The 20,590-nt window shown below is 38.5% G+C and overlaps 1 protein-coding gene across 1 annotated transcript in view; it reads right to left on the bottom strand.

Annotated features, from left to right (window-relative positions):
• The window catches only part of UBL3 (ubiquitin like 3), a gene marked incomplete at its 5' end in the record, with an annotated part of 66,769 nt that extends 46,505 nt beyond the window's left edge, over window positions 1–20,264 (bottom strand). The window contains 2 exons of the mRNA XM_079721640.1: window positions 19,905–20,020; window positions 20,228–20,264. Of these exons, the coding sequence (XP_079577766.1) occupies window positions 19,905–20,020; window positions 20,228–20,264 (153 nt within the window). The remainder of the gene's footprint in view (window positions 1–19,904; window positions 20,021–20,227) is intronic.
• Between the last annotated feature and the right edge of the window lie 326 nt (window positions 20,265–20,590).

Genomic DNA, 20,590 nt, shown 5'->3' with positions numbered 1-20,590 from the left:
CTTCTTTCGTGATGGCTATTCCAGTAAGAATGTGGAGTAGCCCTCACGAAAGAAGGCTCACATCCTTAAGTAAGAGGGCTATTCCTCTTACTTAAGGAGAGGTCAAAGATGACTCCCAGGTACCTATACTATTTGCTCTTTCTAAAAGAATTCCATTAGCTTGATTGTACGTCTTTCTATGTCATGTAGACTAAAACCCAGAAAGTTAAAAGAAAGGCTGATGACAGTATACACAATGACAGTAGCAAAAAACGAATGCTGAAACTGAGAGAACAAAAATCACAAAAAGTAAAAGCAAAAGCTTAGCAATTTGGGACCATTTGAAATACAAGCCAAAGAAAAAACTGTCAGAGATCTCTTTAGTCCAGTGAGAGAAATAATTATGTAAACTATATAACTGCACTGTCCAATACAGTAACCATTAGCCACATGGAACTACATTTAAATTAACTAAATAAAATTTAAAATTCCATTCCTCAGTCACACACCACTTTGCAAGTGCTCAATAGCCACATGTAGCTAATGGCTACCTTACTGGGCAGCACAGATAAAGAATACTTCGATCACTGCAGAAAGGTCTATTGGACGAAGCTGCAGAGCTCATTCAACATTCACTGAGTATTCCCTGTACAACAGGCACAGTGCTAGGGACAGAAGTATAGAAAGATGAGTAAGACAAGGCCTCTCTCTGCCTTCAAGGAGCACATAGTCTGTCTAGTGGATGAAACAAATAAAAACTATTTACAAGTGCTAGAAGAGAGGTAATAACATTTATGAGAGAGTAATTGATTAAGAGGCTCAGCTCTGAACTCCAGACCAATTAGCTGGAATTCCAATCCTTTTACCTAGGTTCTCTGTGGACCGGGCCTTATTCACCTGGTGTTACGATGGTACAGCAAATAATGCTGAGACTCATCACTACCTAGCAATCCTGGGCTCATCGGAACCAAGATGCTGAAACCTAAACAGGATTTACGTTAGCTTTGTCCTCCTGGACTTGGTGCTTCACACTGCTGGCAACTCTTGAAGGAAAAAACCGTCCTGCTACTCTGGCTTTTTTTCCCTTGGTCCCTCCCAGGAAACAGCTTTGCCTCAACTGTCCCTTTGGTTTGGAGCTCCTAGCATGTGCTATACTTATAATGATGAAGTCCCTGACCAAGTAATTAAGGCGTTACCAAGGAATTAACACTGCAATCGAGAACAAGTCTTCAGTGGAAATGAAGCAAGAAGGGAGGGGAGAGGTGCTCCTGAGCAGAAAGGGCAGGCTAAGCAAGGATGAGAGAGAGAAGCATAAATGTTAACTGAAAGATCTGTGGGCAAGCAGAGGATTGATTCATTACAACCCAAACACAGGACACACACAGGGGCAACAGCAGGAGATGAGGCTGGATCGAAACCCAACTGCTAAGAGCCTTAATACCACCACCCAAGGAGCCTGGCCTGTAAGTGATAACCAAGCGTTATTAAGTAGAACAGTTAAATGATGAGATCTGTGTTTTCAAAAGACAAACCTGGGAAAAGGGTGAAAGGCGGATAAATAGCAGTAGATAAAGAGGAACGATATCTGGATGAAGACCTGGTTGAAGGTAGTGGAGATAAAGAATAGGAAATTCATCTGAGAGACATTAGAGAAAACTGGTTAGCTCTGACTATTGACAGGATGGATCTGGTACACTGGCATCCGATAAATGTTTGTTGCACAAGTTAGTGAGAAAGATACTGATCACTTAGATGACAGAGAAGGGCAGAAAACGAAAACCATGAGAAACACAAAAATTTAAGGGAAGGACTGGCAGTGAGAGAAACTGAAAAGGAACAAAGAAATCAAAGGAGGCCATATTCCTTCTGCCTGGAATGTGATTCCCCAAGATACCTGGATGGCTGTAGCTCCTTCAGACCCTCGTGCAGATGTCGACATCTTAGTGAGCTCTCCCCTGATGGCATGATTGAAAACTGAACAGCACAGGAGTTCCCTCTCAGCACTCTCCAACCCCCTCTCCTGCTTTATTTTTCTCTGGAGAAAAATACCAACATCTATTACACTATATATTTTACTTATTTATTGTGTTTAATGTCTGTCTCCCTACTACTTAAATGTAAGCTCCACTAGGGGAGGAAATTCGTCTGCTTCATTCACCACTGTACACCAGAGCCTAAAACAGTGCCTGGCATATAGCACCTGCTCAACAAATACTTGCTGATTGACTGAATGATGCGAAGAAATAAAAATAGCAGGATTACTACGCGTATACTGATAAGTATGGAAGTAAACTGATATCTAACTTGGAAATTATATTGATTATATTGAGTGCTAAAAGTAAAAATCTATATAACAGTCCTTTAAGTACAAAAGGCTCAAACATGTTCTCTTCAAATATGTGTTTCATATATACTATATTCAAATATATGCAATTAATTGTAACACAGGCTTTCTGTTTCCTCACAAAGTAATGAGAGAGATTTTATAGCTTGAAAAATCAATCACAATACTTGACAGCCACACTGCAAATCCACCACTTCAAGTATTTAAATCCTATTAATACCTTTTCAACTTCCATTACAAATTTCTAATTTCCTTTCTGAAATTTTGGCTATTTTGAAACATTAAGCAAATGCAAGAAGCTAAAGTTGAAATACCAAAATGTCAGTGTAAGCACAGTCATTAGCTTTAAGATATAATGAAAAGGATATGACATTAAAAAGGTGAAGAATGGTCAAAAGTTAGAAATGCAAAAATATCCAAGAATACAAAAAGGCCCACCTAGCTGGCTGGCTTCGGGAAAAAGACCAAATATCATTAAGTCTCACTTTCCTCATCAATAAAATACAGCTAATACTAGCACCTACCTACCCGATAAGCTTGTTCTGAGAGTTTTTGTTGGATTAAACCTGTTTCAAGTAATTAACTTGGCACAGTGTCTATAATGTAATTTACTCCTTTAACTAACAAATATTTATGAAGAATACAGAAGGCATCATACTTACTGGCTACAGTGGCCAATGAAAGAGATATACCTATCCTCATAGAATCTAGGACAACTAAAATAAATCTAAAGACAAACAAATGAATTACCAAGTGTGACAAGTGCCAGAGAGGAAGCCTGTGGGGTCCTGAGTCAGAAACCAAGGGAGTGAGAGAATTCAACCTTAGATGTGGGCAGGAAAAGTATCTCTGAGGACAGGCAAGCTAAGAAGTCATTACCCAGACATGTAGGGCACAAAAGTACACGGATAAGGATTTCAGGCAAAGGGACTGATACCTGCAAAGACGCAGCCCAAGTGTGGGAAAGAGCTTGTGGCCTCTGAGGAACTGAGAGGACGCCGTGTAACTGAAGCACAGGAAGCCAAAGGAGGTAAGATCATAGAGACAGGCAAGAGCCAGATGCTGCAGGACTCTGAAGGGCCACTGTAAGAATCTGGGACTTTATTCTTCAGTGGAAAGCTGCTGAAGTTTTCTGGTTTTTTTCAGAGGGAAAGATGATCCAATTTACATCTCATAAAAATCACTAGAGCTATTTTTGGAAAGTGTATTACAGGGGAATGTGAAAGAGGTAGAATAATTAGTTCCAAGACTAATGCCATAGTCCAGGAGACAGCGATGGCACTTGCAATATGGTGGTAGCAAGGAGATGAAGAGGACTTGATGGATTCCAGATACAGTTTGAAATGGATTGAATCTGGGGGATGAGGGAAAGGAAGAAATCAAAGATGACTCCTAGATGTCTGACTTAAGCAAATGCTTGGCTGATGGTGCCATGGTAAGTAACACAGTTAAGAACTTAATTAATTTTAGCTATTCATAGCTACTATTAGGATAGAAGAGAGAGAGGAAAAAAACATGGTGGTCCTATAGCCAAAATAGAGGGAGGGAGGGAGGGAGGGAGGGGACACTAAAGCACAAACAGAAAGGACAATTAGGTCAAGCTGTGAGGGAAGAGCAATATCAGACCAAATTTCCCATTGAAAACAACTATGAAAGTGACATAAAATACCAAACAAACAAACTGAGCTATCTAAAGGTACAGAGAGAACAACCAAGAGAGCCAGGACCTCAGGAGCCTTGAGAAGGGAGACACATACAAGGTCCCTGTTTTCCCCTTGAGGAATTTGCCAATTACCACTACGGGGTATACAGGCCAAGCAGAAAGCAGCATTTCGGAGCTTATATCAGTCCCACTGGGCTGGGAAGACAAAAATCGGAATTCTGTACTACACCAAGGCAGCCAGGAATTGAGGATCCCAGATAAAAAGGAACCGCAAAGAATGAGCCCAGCATTCTGCTCAATTTTTACCCTCCAGGAATGTGCTGAACATGGAAATGCAGGAAAACTCCTCAAAAAGATGTTGCAAAGAGGCTAAAAGCTAAGCAGAACTTTCATCAGCCTCACAACACTTAAAATTCAGGGCTCGCCAAGGAAGAGGCATCTTGGTAAATACTTCAAACTTTTAAATGAGACCTCAAAAGAGCTATGTGCTAAAAGGCTATTTGAATTTCCTGATTATCCTGAATTCAGGCTTATGTCTTCAATCACTGATGAATCAAAGTGATCAATGTTGTCCTAACTGCCTCCCAGAGAATATTAATAACATTTTTCTGGGACTTCCCTGGCGGTCCAGTGGTTAAGACTCCACCCTTCCACTTCAGGGGGCACAAGTTCGATCCCTGGATGGGGAACTAAGATCCTGCGTGCCACACAGTGCAACCAAAAAAATAAATTTAAAAATTTTTAAAGAAATAATATTTTTCTTTCTGAAGAAAGATAACATCATTCAGATCCTTCATAATTTTTCATCACAACGTTAATAAAACATTACCAGGCATACTGGAAAAAAGGATCAAATGATCAAAAGGCAGACAACAGAAATAAGCTCATGGGTGATGCAGGTATTAGAGTTATCAGACAGAAACATTACAACAATGTTTATATACTCAAGAAAATAGGTAAAACACTGTGAGAACTTGAATCTGTATAAGGTTTTGGACTGAAAATACAAAACCTGAAATTAAGAACTCAATAATTGGGTATAACTGGATATTGGACAGAGAAGATATGATAGGTAAACTTGAAGATAGTTCAGCAAAAATATCCAGATACACAGAGCAGGGAAAAATAGTATGAAAACTGTGAAATGACCTAACATACATGAATTCATAGTCCAAGAAAGAAAGGAAAGAATTAGGGCTTCCCTGGTGGCGCAGTGGTTGAGAATCCACCTGCCAATGCAGGGGACACGGGTTCGATCCCTGCTCCGGGAAGATCCCACATGGCTCAGAGCAACTAAGCCCGTGCGCCACAACTACTGAGCCTGTGCTCTAGAGCCCACAAGCCACAACTACTGAGCCCACGTGTCAGTTGGTAGTGATACAGTCGACTTGAACATTATTAATAAACTTGACTTACATGATATTAATCACACCACACTTAATTTTCTAAAACTGATCAGAAAGCAAGTGTCAACAAATTACCAACAACTGAAATCAGAGAAAGAATGATCCTAGACCACAGCAGTATTAAACTAGATATCAACAATAAGAATATAGCTAGAAAATCCCCAAATGCTTAGACATTATGCAATATACTTCTAAATAACCCATGGATCAAAGAAACCACAATGGAAAATTTAGAACAATTCTAATTGAGTCATAAAAATATGATATATCAGACTTGTGAGATCCAGTTAAAGTTGAATTTATAGGGAAATTTCATAGACTTAAACGCATACATTAAAAAAAGAAGACTGATCACTACTAATTTGAGTATACATCTCAAGAAACTTTAAAAAGAACAGCAAATTAAATTTTTTAAGAAATAGAAGGAAAGAAATAAAAGTAAAAGCAGAACCTAATAGAAAATAAAGAACTTTTTAAACCTGGAAATTGGCTCTTTGAAAATCAATGGTGATCAAGAAGAAGCACAAATTACCAATAATCAGATTTTAAAAGCACATATCAGGGGCTTCCCTGGTGGCGCAGTGGTTGAGAGTCCGCCTGCCGATGCAGGGGACACGGGTCCGGGAAGATCCCACATGCCGCGGAGCGGCTGGGCCCGTGCGCCATGGCCGCTGAGCCTGCGTGTCCGGAGCCTGTGCTCCGCAACGGGAGAGGCCACAACAGTGAGAGGGCCGCGTACCGCAAAAAAAATAGCACATATCATTACAGATACTACAAACATTAAAAAGATAATGAAAGTATATTGTAAAAAAAAATGTAAGCCACATTGGAAAATTTAGATAAAATAGACAAATGCCTTAAAAGCAAAACTTGTCAAAATTGACAAAGAAGTAATAGAAAACGTGACTAGTCCTACATGAATTGAAGAAACAGAATCAATAATTCCCACAAGAAAACTCCAAATGGCTTCACCAGTGAATTCTTCCAAACATTTACGGATGCAATAAAATCAATTTTCACAAACTCAGAGAATAAAAAACATTTCCCAGGTTACTTTATGAAGTCAGCATAACCTTGATACCTAAAAGTGTCAAAGACTTTACAAGAAATTAAAAATTACTCATCAATCCTTTTCATGAACAAAAATGCAATGTAAATGAAATATATTCTAGCATATTAAGAAGATAATGCATAGTGAAAAAGTTAGGTTTATCCAGAAATTCAAGGATGCTTTAAAATTAGTAAATGTGTATCCCTCCCCCATCCCCCCAATTTTAAACACATATCTAAAAACACAGCAACTACATTCAAGAATTTTATGCTAAGAAAATAATCAGACAAGGCACAGAGATATACTCTAAGATACGTATTACGACACTGTTTGTAATAGCTTTTAAATGTTATATGAATATGGAATAGCTAAACAATTTATGTACATTTATCAGAATCAGTTCAAAATTATAATATGGTTCTATAACTTATTTGTATGGATAACTGTTAATGATATATGACTAAATGAAAAAAGCAGGATACAAAAGCAGGAGTATTTCTAAGGCAAAACCACTAATTTTATATGAAAGTGAAGAAAATTAAACATATGAGAGAACATTTTGTCTAGACATAATGAATTGCCACCTTAATTTATGTTCATAAACAAAAGATACAATGCCTAACTTAAGACAATTTTCTTCAGCAGAAAGAACATTTTCTTCTCAAAATCTAGTCAAAGAAAATTGCCCAAGTATATATTTTATTTAGACCATAAAAAATGCTACTAGATTTGAATCTATCAACAGAGATCTGCATCATACATAAGCAGTTATACTAGTATGAAGACAAAAACAAAATACCCTGAAAGCACTAAATCAATCTATGTGTTGTGTGTGTGTGTGTGTGTGTGTGTATATATATATATATATATATATATATATAAAGCAATAATAGTCTGCATTCAAAGTGATAAGTTTATAGGAAAAAGTTCTATTGTATAATATAAATACAAGAGGACTCAAAGTTCCAACAAGTTTAAAGAAAACTCCCTTTAATTTTAGCAACTAATAAGAAAATCCACCTGCATTAAAATCATTCCAACCCAGAGGTTACATAGTATTTTGCAAAGATACCTAGAACAAGGTTTTGGGAGGGAATCTTAGGTATTTTGCTTAGGAAGGAGTGCCAAAGGGATTTAGCACTGTCTGCTCAGGTATAGTAGGGGGAAAGGGCTTAGTGTGTTTAACACTATTGCCATGAGACCCAAATTCCTACCCTAGCTCTGCATTTTCCTAGCTACTCCTGATTCCAAAGAAGTTCCTTACCCTCTCTGAACCTAGGTTGTGAGAAAGTAAAAACAGCTCTGCTGACAATCGCACTGTGGTGCCTCTAAAAGACAGAGACAGACAAAGTCAACAGAAGACCTACAGGTAATAAACTCTCCCAGGGCCACTCTACAGCTCCAAAATGACTAACACTGCCCAGCCCCCTTCCTTTCTCCTGACTGCTAAACAAAGACAGCTGAAAGGTCTGATTACCAACCACTTCCACTTTGTGTACGCAGCATTCAATCCAGAGCTAGGCTCCACTTCCCCCGCTCTCTCATCAGAATCATTAGGCACAGTACAAACGCCAGCAAGAACCTCTCCCGATACCCTCTTAGGAGACTGCGTAGCTGCTCAGGCACAAGTTCCTGCTCGCTGCAGCAAGTCAATAAACCTGACTCATTCCACTACAGATGTATTCCTGGTGGTCTTCACCTGGTGGGCAATAGCTGCTTCTTTTTCTATATACCAACCTATTTATCCAGGTTCACTGAGAGGATTAAACTAAATGTTATCCTGTAAAATGCCGTGCATCTGCCTGGGAAACTGCTAGTACACAACAAATATTAGCATCTCTCCCCTATGAGCTCACAATAAAGCTATACATGTAATTTTATTTTTTTAATCATCTACCTAGTTCATCCCTGCAAGAATCTACATCTCTGCAAAACACAGCTAACAGCCAAAAAAGATAAGCCCTGAAGTAAACAGAACTCTAAGCAACCAAAACAGACATGATCAAGTCCATGAAATAAAGATTATGCACTTTACTGTAAGAACTCCTAAAAATCTCACTTGGACACCATTTGCTCATTTTTAACACACTTTATTCTAATAAACTTTGAAAATCTGGTCTCCACACCCACAGCAAATTAGAATCAGCAACTGTAAAAAGTTAGAGAGGAATAGGTACTTACCACAGAAAAATGTAATTGTTTAACAAGGCAGGAGACGGGAAAACTATAAATATCAAACAGAACTTAAAATACTTACAAATCTTAAGTCATCTTACACACAACTTCTAAAATTTTTTGACTGAACATCCCAACTATAAAATACTTCAGCATATACTGCCAATATATATATTCATTTATAAACCATATAATTTATGTCTATTATAAAACATATACTAAAACAGAATTAAAATATTAAAATATTGTTTTAATTATTAACTATTTTAAACATTATCTGTTTTAATACTGCAATCACTAAAAATACTATTACTGTTAACATACTAAGAGCACTGTTACTGAATACGCCTCTTTATTTTTTAAAATCTTGCTTTCCCCTTTTGTAAAGTTCAATGTACTCTGAAACTTGGTTTTAAAAGAAGTCAAGTTGTAACTGAAAAACCTAGCTCACAAATGCATACATCCATATAGATGTCATTTACTGGTACACAAAATCATATCACTTTTCTACTGTATCACTAAATGTGCACAAGTTTTTGTTAAAAGTCAGTTACTTGATGTCAATGTTATCACAATTTTATTTTACCTGATGTCAGTCAGATATTTTTGCAAACTAAGGAAAATGTGTTGCTTTTTACGTTTCTAATAAATGGGTCTAAAGCCCACTGAAATTCTCTATGAGGAAGATTTTTCAACAGACTGGAAAAATCTAAACAAGTTTTCGAATGTTCTCTCCATAACACTTCTTCTGAAAAGCAGGTATTTTTTTCACTTACTGGTTAAAATGTCAATTTTGCCTTAAAGAGACAACTAATTGTTTTTTAAAAATTATCTGCTGGGCTTCCCTGGTGGCGCAGAGGTTGAGAGTCTGCCTGTCGATGCAGGGGACACGGGTTCGTGCCTGGGTCCGGGAAGCTCCCACATGCCGCGGAGCGGCTGGGCCCGTGAGCCATGGCCGCTGAGCCTGCGCGTCCGGAGCCTGTGCTCCGCAACGGGAGAGGCCACAACGGTGAGAGGCCCGCGTACCGCAAAAATAAATAAATAAATAAATAAATAATAAAAATGTGTAATTCAGCTTTGAGTTCTACAATTCTTTAAGTACTTTGACAGTGAACCTCTGCCCCCCACTTCCATACAAAGTATCATAGATTCCTTTAAAAAGTATTTTCAAAAGTAACTGTATAATATACTATGACAGAAAAGCTGTAGAAACTTTGAGAAACTCACGGTGCTGCTTTTGTTCTCTACGTTACAAAATTCCCACACCTTCCCCCAGCAAACCACGCTCATGAGAACGTGGACCTAGAAAAGCCTGGAGGCTTTTTCAGATCCAATCCATACATTAATACAAAATCTCAATTCTTCCCTCTTTTTGGAGCACAAAATAACAACCAGAAGTTCTAATATTTTTATTCTCACATCACAACTGACTTGCCTCATCTCACTTTGTAAATTACTAGTAGTGAAGGGGCATTAGGCTTCACAATCTATATTAGATCCTGAGGGTAGGACAGCTATAGTTTATAGAATAATGATACTACATTACACAGTGAAGGAGTCAATGAACTTCACTGAAGTGGATCAATATTATTCAAATGATGGCTCTAAGTCACGGAAAGTAAATTATGCGTAGCATATTACACATAAGCAAATAGGACAGTAATCCAAAATAAATTGTGATATTCCCCCAAACAACCTTTATGTATTCAAAAAATTTACTGATTCAGAAAAATTTATTACCCAGGGTTTCCAGTTACCATGAATTCTAGTCACTTTCAGTTTTTCCCCCCTCAGAATGAGAGGAATTCTTTTTTTTTTTTTTTTTTTTTTTTTTTTTTTTTTTTTTTTTTTTTTGCGGTACATGGGCCTCTCACTGTTGTGGCCTCTCCCATTGCGGAGCAGAGGCTCCGGACGCGCAGGCTCAGCAGCCATGGCTCACGGGCCCAGCCGCTCCGCGGCATGTGGGATCTTCCCAGACCAGGGCACGAACCCGTGTCCCCTGCATCGGCAGGCGGACTCTTAACCACTGCGCCACCAGGGAAGCCCGAGAGGAATTCTTAAAGAGCATATTTAAGAAGTATATACTTCAGTCTCCTAAATCATATTTACTGTTCCATGTTATGAAAACCAGTAGAGCCATCAGTACTTTATCGATAATTTAAAATAACTTCAAGCCTTACACTAAAGATATATTTTTTCATATTCCAAGTAGTAATAGAAGCAGACATCACAGACTTCATATTTAACACCATTATTATAAACAGTAGTAGTATGTGACAATATTTACCTTTCCCATAAGTAACAGAGAGAGTAATGCTTTAGGAGTCAAGAAAACTCTTAACAGTTTAAAATGTCTATTCTGTTTTAGAAATTACAGGAGATATAATAAAGGTAAGACACATATTCATGTAAATTTGACATCACGTAAGAATCTGAAATACACTGACAGAAAATGGTTCACAGGAAGGAAAGACACTGTGGACTAGAACGAACTAAAAACCGTTTTCACAGGAGAGGTACATGAGCTGGAGTAGGATTCAGAGCTAGAAAGGAAAAGGCATTCAAAGCAGAGGGAAATAATGTGTCATTTGTTTTCTCAATAAAAATGCCTAATTCAGAACACCAAATTTAAGACACATTCAAGTAAAACAATTTAGAGAAACACTCCATAAGAGATATGTTAATTAATAAGCCATTCATCAAGTCACCTACATATGTGTGTGTGTGTGTGTGTGTGTGTGTGTGTATAAGTATATACACATAAACGGTACTATCTACCCTTTAGCTTCATAAAACCTCCCAACTTATACTGGGAATAAGAAGTTCCAGCAAGAGAAAGAAAAATTAAGAAGAGCTGTAAGTAAAGAGAAAATCTGTGCATTACATCTTTTTTTGGGGGGGGGATTTTTTTTTAACATCTTTATTGGAGTATAATTGTTTCACAATGGTGTGTCAGTTTCTGCTTTACAACAAAGTGAATCAGCTATACACATACACACATCCCCATATCTCCTCCCTCTTGTGTCTCCCTCCCACCTTCCCTATCCCACCCCTCTAGGTGGTCACAAAGCACCGAGCTGATCTCCCTGTGCTATGCGGCTGCTTCCCACTAGTTACCTATTTTACATTTGGTAGTGAATATATATCCATGCCACTCTCTCAGTTCATCTCAGCTTCCCCTTTCCCCTCCCCATGTCCTCAAGTCCATTCTTTACGTCTGCGCCTTTATTCCTGTCCTGCTCCTAGGCTCTTCAGAACCTTTTTTTAAGATTCCATGGGCTTCCCTGGTGGCACAGTGGTTGAGAGTCCGCCTGCCGATGCAGGGGACACGGGTTCATGCCCCGGTCTGGAAAGATCCCACATGCCGTGGAGCGGCTGGGCCCGTGAGCCATGGCCGCTGAGCCTGCACGTCCGGAGCCTGTGCTCCACAAAGGGAGAGGTCACAACGGTGAGAGGCCCGTGTACCGCAAAAAAAAAAAAAAAAAAGATTCCATAGATATGTGTTAGCATACAGTATTTGTTTTTCTCTTTCTGACTTACTTCACTCTGTAAGAGTTTCTAGGTCCATCCACCTGACTACAAATAACTCAATTTCGTTTCTTTTTATGGCTGAGTAATATTCCATTGTATGTATGTGCCACATCTTCTTTACCCATTCATCTGTCGATGGACACATAGGTTGCTTCCATGTCCTGGCTATTGTAAATAGAGCTGCAGTGAACATTGTGGTACATGACTCTTTTTGAATTATGGTTTTCTCAGGGTATATGCCCAGTAGTGGGATGGCTGGGTCATATGGTAGTTCTATTTTTAGCTTTTTAAGGAACCTCCATACTGTTCTCCATAGTAGCTGTATCAATTTACATTCCCACCAACAGTGCAAGAGGGTTCCCTTTTCTCCACACCCTCTCCAGCATTTATTCTTTGTAGATTTTTTGATGATGTCCATTCTAACTGATGTGAGGTGATACCTCATTGTAGTTTTGATTTGCATTTCTCAATGATTAGGGATCTTGAGCATCCTTTCATGTGTTTGTTGGCAATCTGTATATCTTCTTTGGAGAAATGTCTATTTAGGTCTTCCACCCATTTTAGGATCGGGTTTTTTGTTTTTTTGATATTGAGTTGCATGAGCTGTTTGTAAATTTTGGAGATTAATCCTTTGTCAGTTGCTTCATTTGCAAACATCTTCTCCCAATCTGAGGGTTGCCTTTTCGTCTTGTTTATGTTTTCCTTTGCTGGGCAAAAGCTTTTAAGTTTCATTAGATCCCATTTGTTTATTTTTCTTTCCATTTCTCTAGGAGGTGGGTCAAAAAGGATCTTGCTGTGATTTATGTCATAGAGTGTTCTGCCTATGCTTTCCTCTAAGAGTTTTATAGTGTCTGGCCTTACGTTTAGGTTCTTAATCCATCTGGAGTTTATTTTTGTGTACGGTGTTAGGGAGTGTTCTAATTTCATTCTTGTACACGTAGCTGTCCAGTTTTCCCAGCACCACTTATCAAAGAGGCTGTCTTTTCTCCATTGTATATTCTTGCCTCCTTTATCAAAAATAAGGTGACCATGTGTGCGTGGGTTTATCTCTGGGCTTTCTATCCTGTTCCATTGATCTAGATTTCTGTTTTTGTGCCAGTACCATACTGTCTTGATTACTGTAGCTTTGTAGTATAGTCTGAAGTCAGGGAGCCTGATTCCTCCAGCTCCGTTCTCAAGATTGCTTTGGCTATTCAGGGTCTTTTGTGTTTCCATACAAATTGTGCAATTTTTCTTCTAGTTCTGTGAAAAATGCCATTGGTAGTTTGATAGGGATTGCACTGAATCTGTAGATTGCTTTGGGTAGTATAGTCATTTTCACAGTGTTCATTCTTCCAATCCAAGAACATGGTATATCTCTCCATCTGTTTGTATCATCTTTAATTTCTTTCATCAGTGTCTTACAGTTTTCTGCATACAGGTCTTTTGTCTCCTTAGGTAGGTTTATTCCTAGGTATTTTATTCTTTTTGTTGCAATGGTAAATGGGAGTGTTTCCTTAATTTCTCTTTCAGATTTTTAATCATTAGTGTATAGGAATGCAAGAGATTTCTGTGCATTAATTTTGTATCCTGCTACTTTACCAAATTCATTGATTAGCTCTAGGAGTTTTCTGGTAGCACCTTTAGGATTCTCTATGTATAGTATTATGTCATCTGCAAACAGTGATAGCTTTACTTCTTTTCCGATTTGGATTCCTTTTCTTTTTCTTCTCTGATTGCTGTGGCTAAAACTTCCAAAACTGTGTTGAATAACAGTGGTGAGAGTGGACACCTTGTGTTATTCCTGATCTTAGAGGAAATGGTTTCAGTTTTTCATCATTGAGAATGACGTTGGCTGTGGGTTTGTCATATATGGCCTTTATTATGTTGAGGTAAGTTCCCTCTATGCCTACTTTCTGGAGGGTTTTTATCATACATGGGTGTTGAATTTTGTCGAAAGCTTTTTCTTCATCTATTGAGATGATTATATGGTTTTTCTCCTTCAATTTGTTAATATGGTTTATCACATTGATTGATTTGCATATACTGAAAAATCCTTGCATTCCAGGGATAAACCACACTTGATCATGGTGTATGATCCTTTTAATGTGCTGTTGGATTCTGTTTGCTAGTATTTTGTTGAGAATTTTTTGCATCTATGTTCATCAGGGATATTGGCCTGTAGTTTTCTTTCTTTGTGACATCTTTGTCTGGTTTTGGTATCAGGGTGATGGTGGCCTCGTAGAATGAGTTTGGGAGTGTTCCTCCCTCTGCTATAGTTTGGAAGAGTTTGAGAAGGATAGGTGTTAGCTCTTCTCTAAATGTTTGATAGAATTCGCCTGTGAAGCCATCTGGTCCTGGGCTTTTGTTTGCTGGAAGATTTTTAATCAGTCTCAATTTCAGTGCTTGGAATTGGTCTGTTTATATTTTCTATTTCTTCCTGGTTCAGTCTCAGAAGGTTGTGCTTTTCTAAGAATTTGTCCATTTCTTCCAGGTTGTCTATTTTATTGGCATATAGTTGCTTGTAGTAATCTCTCATGATCCTTTGTATTTCTGCAGTGTCAGTTGTTCCTTCTCCATTTCCATTTCTAATTCTGTTGAGTCTTCTCCCTTTTTTTCTTGATGAGTCTGGCTAATGGTTTATCAATTTTGTTTATCTTCTCAAAGAACCAGCTTTTAGTTTTATTGATCTTTGCTACTGTTTCCTTCATTTCTTTTTCATTTATTTCTGATCTGATCTTTATGATTTCTTTCCTTCTGCTAACTTTGGGGTTTTTTTGTTCTTCTTTCTCTAATTGCTTTAGGTGTAAGGTTAGGTTGTTTATTTGAGATGTTTCTTGTTTCTTGAGGTAGGATTGTATTGCTATAAACTTCCCTCTTAGAACTGCTTTTGCTGCATCCCATAGGTTTTTGGGTTGTCGTGTTTTCATTGTCATTTGTTTCTAGGTATTTTTTTATTTCCTCTTTGATTTATTCAGTGATCTCTTGGCTATTTAGTAGTGTATTGTTTAGCCTCCATGTGTTTGTATTTTTTACAGATCTTTTCCTGTAATTGATATCTAGTCTCATAGCATTGTGGTTGGAAAAGATACTCGATACGATTTCAATTTTCTTAAATTTACCAAGGCTTGATTTGTGACCCAAGATATGATCCTGGAGAATGTTCCATGAGCACTTGAGAAGAAAGTGTATTCTGTTGTCTTTGGATAAAATGTCCTATAAATATCAATTAAGTCCATCTTGTTTAATGTATCACTTAAAGCTTGTGTTTCCTTATTTATTTTCATTTTGGATGATCTGTCCATTGGTGAAAGTGGGGTGTTAAAGCCCCCTACTATGACTGTGTTACTGTCGATTTCCCATTTTATGGCTGTTAGCATTTGCCTTATGTATTGAGGTGCTCCTATGTTGGGTGCATAAATATTTAGAATTGTCATATCTTCTTCTTGGATTGATCCCTTGATCATTATGTAGTGTCCTTGTCTCTTGTAATAGCTTTTATTCTGAAGTCTCTTTTGTCTGATATGAGAACTGCTAGTCCAGCTTTCTTTTGATTTCCATTTGCATGGAGTATCTTTTTCCATCCCCTCACTTTCAGTCTGTAGGTGTCCCTAGGTCTGAAATGGGTCTCTTATAGACAGCATATATACGGGTCTTGCTTCTGTATCCATTCAGCCAGTCTATGTCTTTTGGTTGGAGCATTTAATCCATTTAAATTTAAGGTAGTTATCAATATGTATGTTCCTATTACCATTTTCTTAACTGTTTTGGGTCTGTTATTGTAGGTCTTTCCCTTCTCTTGTGTTTCCTGCCTAAAGAAGTTCCTTTAGCATTTGTTGTAAAGCTGGTTTGGTGGTGCTGAATTCTCCTAGCTTTTGCTTTTCTGTAAAGATTTTAATTTCTCCATCGAATCTGAATGAGATCCTTGCTGGGTAGAGTAAACTTGATTGTAGGTTTTTCTCTTTCATCACTTTAAATATGTCCTGCCACTCCCTTCTGGCTTGCACAGTTTCTGCTGAAAGATCAGCTGTTAACCTTATGGGGATTCCCTTGTATGTTATTTGTTGTTTTTGCCTTGCTTGGGCATTAGATCTTAATATACACTTTCTTCAAAGTTAAAATTTTTCTATTCTCTAGACCTTTATCGAGCATGACGTTTTCCCCTAGCATATTCTATATCTGTCATTTTAACTTGGAAAAGTGATAAAACTTCAGTTCGAGAAGAAATTCATTTTAATAATTTCCTGTCCACTAGAGGGCTCCAATATTTCTTCCACAAATGTTACAGATATGACATTACAATAAAAATATTAATTAAACACTGAAAAAACTCAAATTATCATTAGCTCACTTAACCCCAGACTAAAAATGGTTACATCTGCTAGAATTTTACATTAATAATTTAAAAAGATACAGGGTTTTTCTGTATTTTATCATCTAAAACATTTCGAATAACCAAAATTGCTTTGCCATTATTCTCACAGTAATTGTCAATGTCTCTCTTAGGTAGGGTTTTCAATTTTACAGGTATCATAAAGTATAATTTCAGTCCAAAGCTCTAAATAGTAGTTCAAATGTCTTATATAATAGTTTTATAAATACAATACTTTATTTCTTGGTAACTTTCCAAATCCAGAAAATTACCAGCTTATCTACACAGCCTTAGGTTTTATTACTAACAAAAGAGTAAACATTTTCTTTCAGAAAAACCTAAGTCATTAACATAATTCATGCTACAATTATAAACAATTAATATTGCCCATCATGAACTATGATTTGCGCTGAGGCGAAAAAAATGAATCATTTAAACACAATGTATTATAATGATATTCTGTTCAGATATTTTCAGATTTTTCTCACAAATAAGTTATTACACTGGAATGTTAGTAAATCTCTTAGTTCAAACTCAATCACTCTCAGCAAAGGAAAAGCCAACATTTTAAGTAAACACATTTATATAATTTATAGGACATCTTTACAGAATGTTCATTGGAAAAGTATCAACTGCAAATTATTTTTTGTAAAGAATATAGCAAATCCATTCACTGGGGGTACCACTCCCACCCATCCCCAAAAGACTGACTTGCTAAATTTGGATTATAAGAAAAAGAGACTACTTATGGTAAACAAAAAAATTTACTGAATGTTTAAAAATAAATTTTAAATGTTAGTTATATTTACGAAATAAAAAAGTGATGCTAAAAAATCGATTTTAAAGTGAGTCACAATAATTGCCGTAAGAAGACTTTACCAAAAACGTCAAATGATTTAGCAATTATTATAGCTCAATTATGAACAATCTCCAATGAAAACATGACAGGGGTTATAACTTCACTGCCCCACCTCGTCTCCTAAACAGGATTTTCCTATACAACTGACAAGCACCGTTAACACGTGAAACAGCGTAACATTTGTTTCTAAATAGCACATACGAACTGTCGCCACTGAGAAACTTGACATTTTTACTGCATCTAGCAAAAATGTATGTATTCGTACTTGCAAGGGTGTGTATCCTGATCACTTTAGAGTTGTACTTCAAGGGAAATGTCAGAGTGTGGAAAGAGGTGGGAGTGGACCGGCTGACGCTCTCCAAGAGTGGTAAAAGTCTTCTCACTTTAAGTCACAGATGTAAATGCAGATTGTCAATTACTGATAATAAAAAGTTGAACAAATATGAAGCATTTAATCGACAACTTTCAACCAGTATTTATCATGTCATATTTCAAAAAGTTGAGGATTCTAGGTACATATCAAATAAAGGCACTTCTTAAGCAAAAATGCAATGTAAGTACTAGCAAATGAAGGTTTAAAAGGTTTTAACGCTGGAAAAAACCCTCAAGACCTCCAACAAGTTGGACAGCTAGAAAATGACACATAAAAAATATTCAGAACCATCTAATCTGAGCTGTACCTTAGATACACTCTGAAATAGCATCACCAGGGCATTATATGTTTATTACATAATACTGCTTTGCCCTTGCATATCACCTTTAATAAAGGGATCTCAAAGCACCAAAGAATCATCAAGGCCTTAAAATACAGTCTGAAAGAGAAATCGTTGTATTTTATAACTGCAGCTATTAATAAAGCCTTGCACTACTTCCCGGTCCCCTGATCCTAACACTAGCTTCCAAACCTTCTCTCTGACTTGGAAACAGTATTCCCCAAATCATCTCAATTTGTGACTGATGCCACCCACATTCCAGCTTTTCTTCATCACTGGGCCTAAATAAAGTTGTGGCACTGTTTTAATGACACAAATCTATTTCACGACAACTTCTGTGACAGATAAATAGTACGTAGGGTGATCATATCTCACAGTGCGCATGATGATATAAGATGGAGGCTTTAGAGAGAGAGCCAATCTTTGCTGGAGGTGAGGAGCCCACAGAGCAATTATCCAACAGAGGAAAAAGCATTTTCCAGCTCCGTCCAGAGACCTCTCCAGGCAACTTCGCGAGTAGGGTGGAGGAAATCAAGTCCAGCTATCCTTAAGCAGGCCGGAGACTATTCTCCGGTGTGCACACCAGGAGGGAAGGGAAAACTAAAAGGACAATGCTCGAGTTTTAAGAATCAGGAAGGAGAGTGTAAGGTTGCTATGTGGCCACCCAAGAGACAGAACACTGTGGTTCCTTTGCATTTAAATAGTGCACTAAAAGGGAAAGCAAACGCTAGCAAAATGTCTTTAAACCAAGGTCAAATTATGCCAGTTAGAGCCACTTAATTTTTATTTTACAGCCTGTAAATGAGGTTCACTCTTATTGAAACATCTGTCATTTTAAAATTTAATCACCAGGGAAGTTCAATTTTGTTTTTTCGCTGAAATATACGAACACTCAAATGTTAACTTCATGTAAGTGAGCATAACTATGTTAACTTCAATTCTTTCATAAACAAGATTATTCACCTTCCTGTTAATTGCATTACGTTTGTCCCTAGGACAGCAAAGTGTCATTTCACACTCACTCAAACCCACCTCCCAGCACTGTAAACCTACACAGTTCCTGTTAGTCAACAGTCTCATATCCTTAACCTTTATGCAGAGTACTTTTTGTTTCAGGTTCTTAACATTCCAGGATGAAGGCTCAATCAATAATGTGTTTTATGAGCTTTTAAAAGTCCAGTGATGTAATACGACTAAATATTTGGTACTAAAAGTCCTGGAATATTCGTTAAAAGTACCAAAATACAGCCAGCCTAGATTTGTGAAAATTCCAAAACGTCTTAATATTTCTGTTGCCATACTTGCTCACCCATACGTTTCAAAAAGCTCACAGCAAATTCTGGTCAAGTTTCTCTCCAAGAGATAACACGTCCCTGTTTTTGGAAATATCAAGCTGTACCTACTGCATTAATGATCAGTGCCACCGAGCAAGATCCCCGTTTTCCTGTCCACCTCTGTATCTAGCAGGGACACCCGTCCTGAGCTCTGCCCACTGCCACTGACGTTTTTAGAAGCTTTAAAGACGCAAGTGTTCAGAGGCTTCTAGCAAAGAAGAAGAGATTTTCTCCACTTCAGGCTACCTTGCTACATGCTCCCAACTTCTCCATTGTCTTTAATCATTTAGAAAACACAAATGAGGAAAATCCGCATTAAAAGCAGTACTTTCTCAAGAGGGACACCAGACCCTCCAACTTCTCCAGATCTCCCAGCACCGTGGCTTTTCAACAGTCCCCCCCGCAAACCTTCACCCCACGCCTGTATCCTTTCTGATGAGATAAGATTGGAAACCACAATTAAATCAAAGGGTGTCGTAACTCTTATCCTTCACTTACCATATCCGCCGGGACATTACTGGACATCTTGCCGTTTGATATATATACCCAGATGTTCACGCCGGAAAAAAAAATCAAAAAGAGACAACAACAAACAAAAAAGAGAAATCTTCGAGCTACAGGAATCAACCTTCACGATCAATCTTGACTGGTTCGAGATGTGCTTCCCCCTAAAATAAGTTCTTTCGGAGCCAAAGTGCCGGCCGGGCCGAGGTTCCGAACGAAGAGGAACAATCCCCGGGAGCGGTGTGGCCAGAGCAGGAGGGAACTCCTGGGGTGGCAGCCCCGTCGCCGTCGTCAGCAGCAGCAGCCCCAGGACCGGCCGCGCCAGGTGGACCGAGCCGAGTGACACACGGACATGGAGCGGGGTGGGAGGGGGTTAAATCGTCTTCCTCCTTTCCCAGCCCGGCAGTGATTCACACTTGCTCCCAGGTCGAGTCCTCATTAAGCAGGAGAATGCCCCGGCGCCGCGGTACACAGATAACTATGTGGCCACACATGGACGCGTCCCCCGGCGGACGGCGCGGGGAAACGGCTCAACTCGGGCGGCCGGCGTTGCCAGCCGGGCCGCGGAAACCCGCGCTCAAGGGCATTTAACTCGTTGGCAGCCGAAGCGCAAGCCCGGGCCGGAGAGCCGGGGCGGCGAGCGGGGAAAGCGGGGCGCTCGGCCCGGCAGGAGACCCCAC

The sequence above is a fragment of the Hyperoodon ampullatus genome (genome assembly GCF_949752795.1).
Source record: "Hyperoodon ampullatus genome assembly, chromosome: 16".
Lineage (NCBI taxonomy): Eukaryota > Metazoa > Chordata > Mammalia > Artiodactyla > Ziphiidae > Hyperoodon > Hyperoodon ampullatus.
The sequence above is the reverse complement of the archived record's forward strand: the minus strand, read 5'-3'. Positions and strand labels throughout refer to the sequence as shown.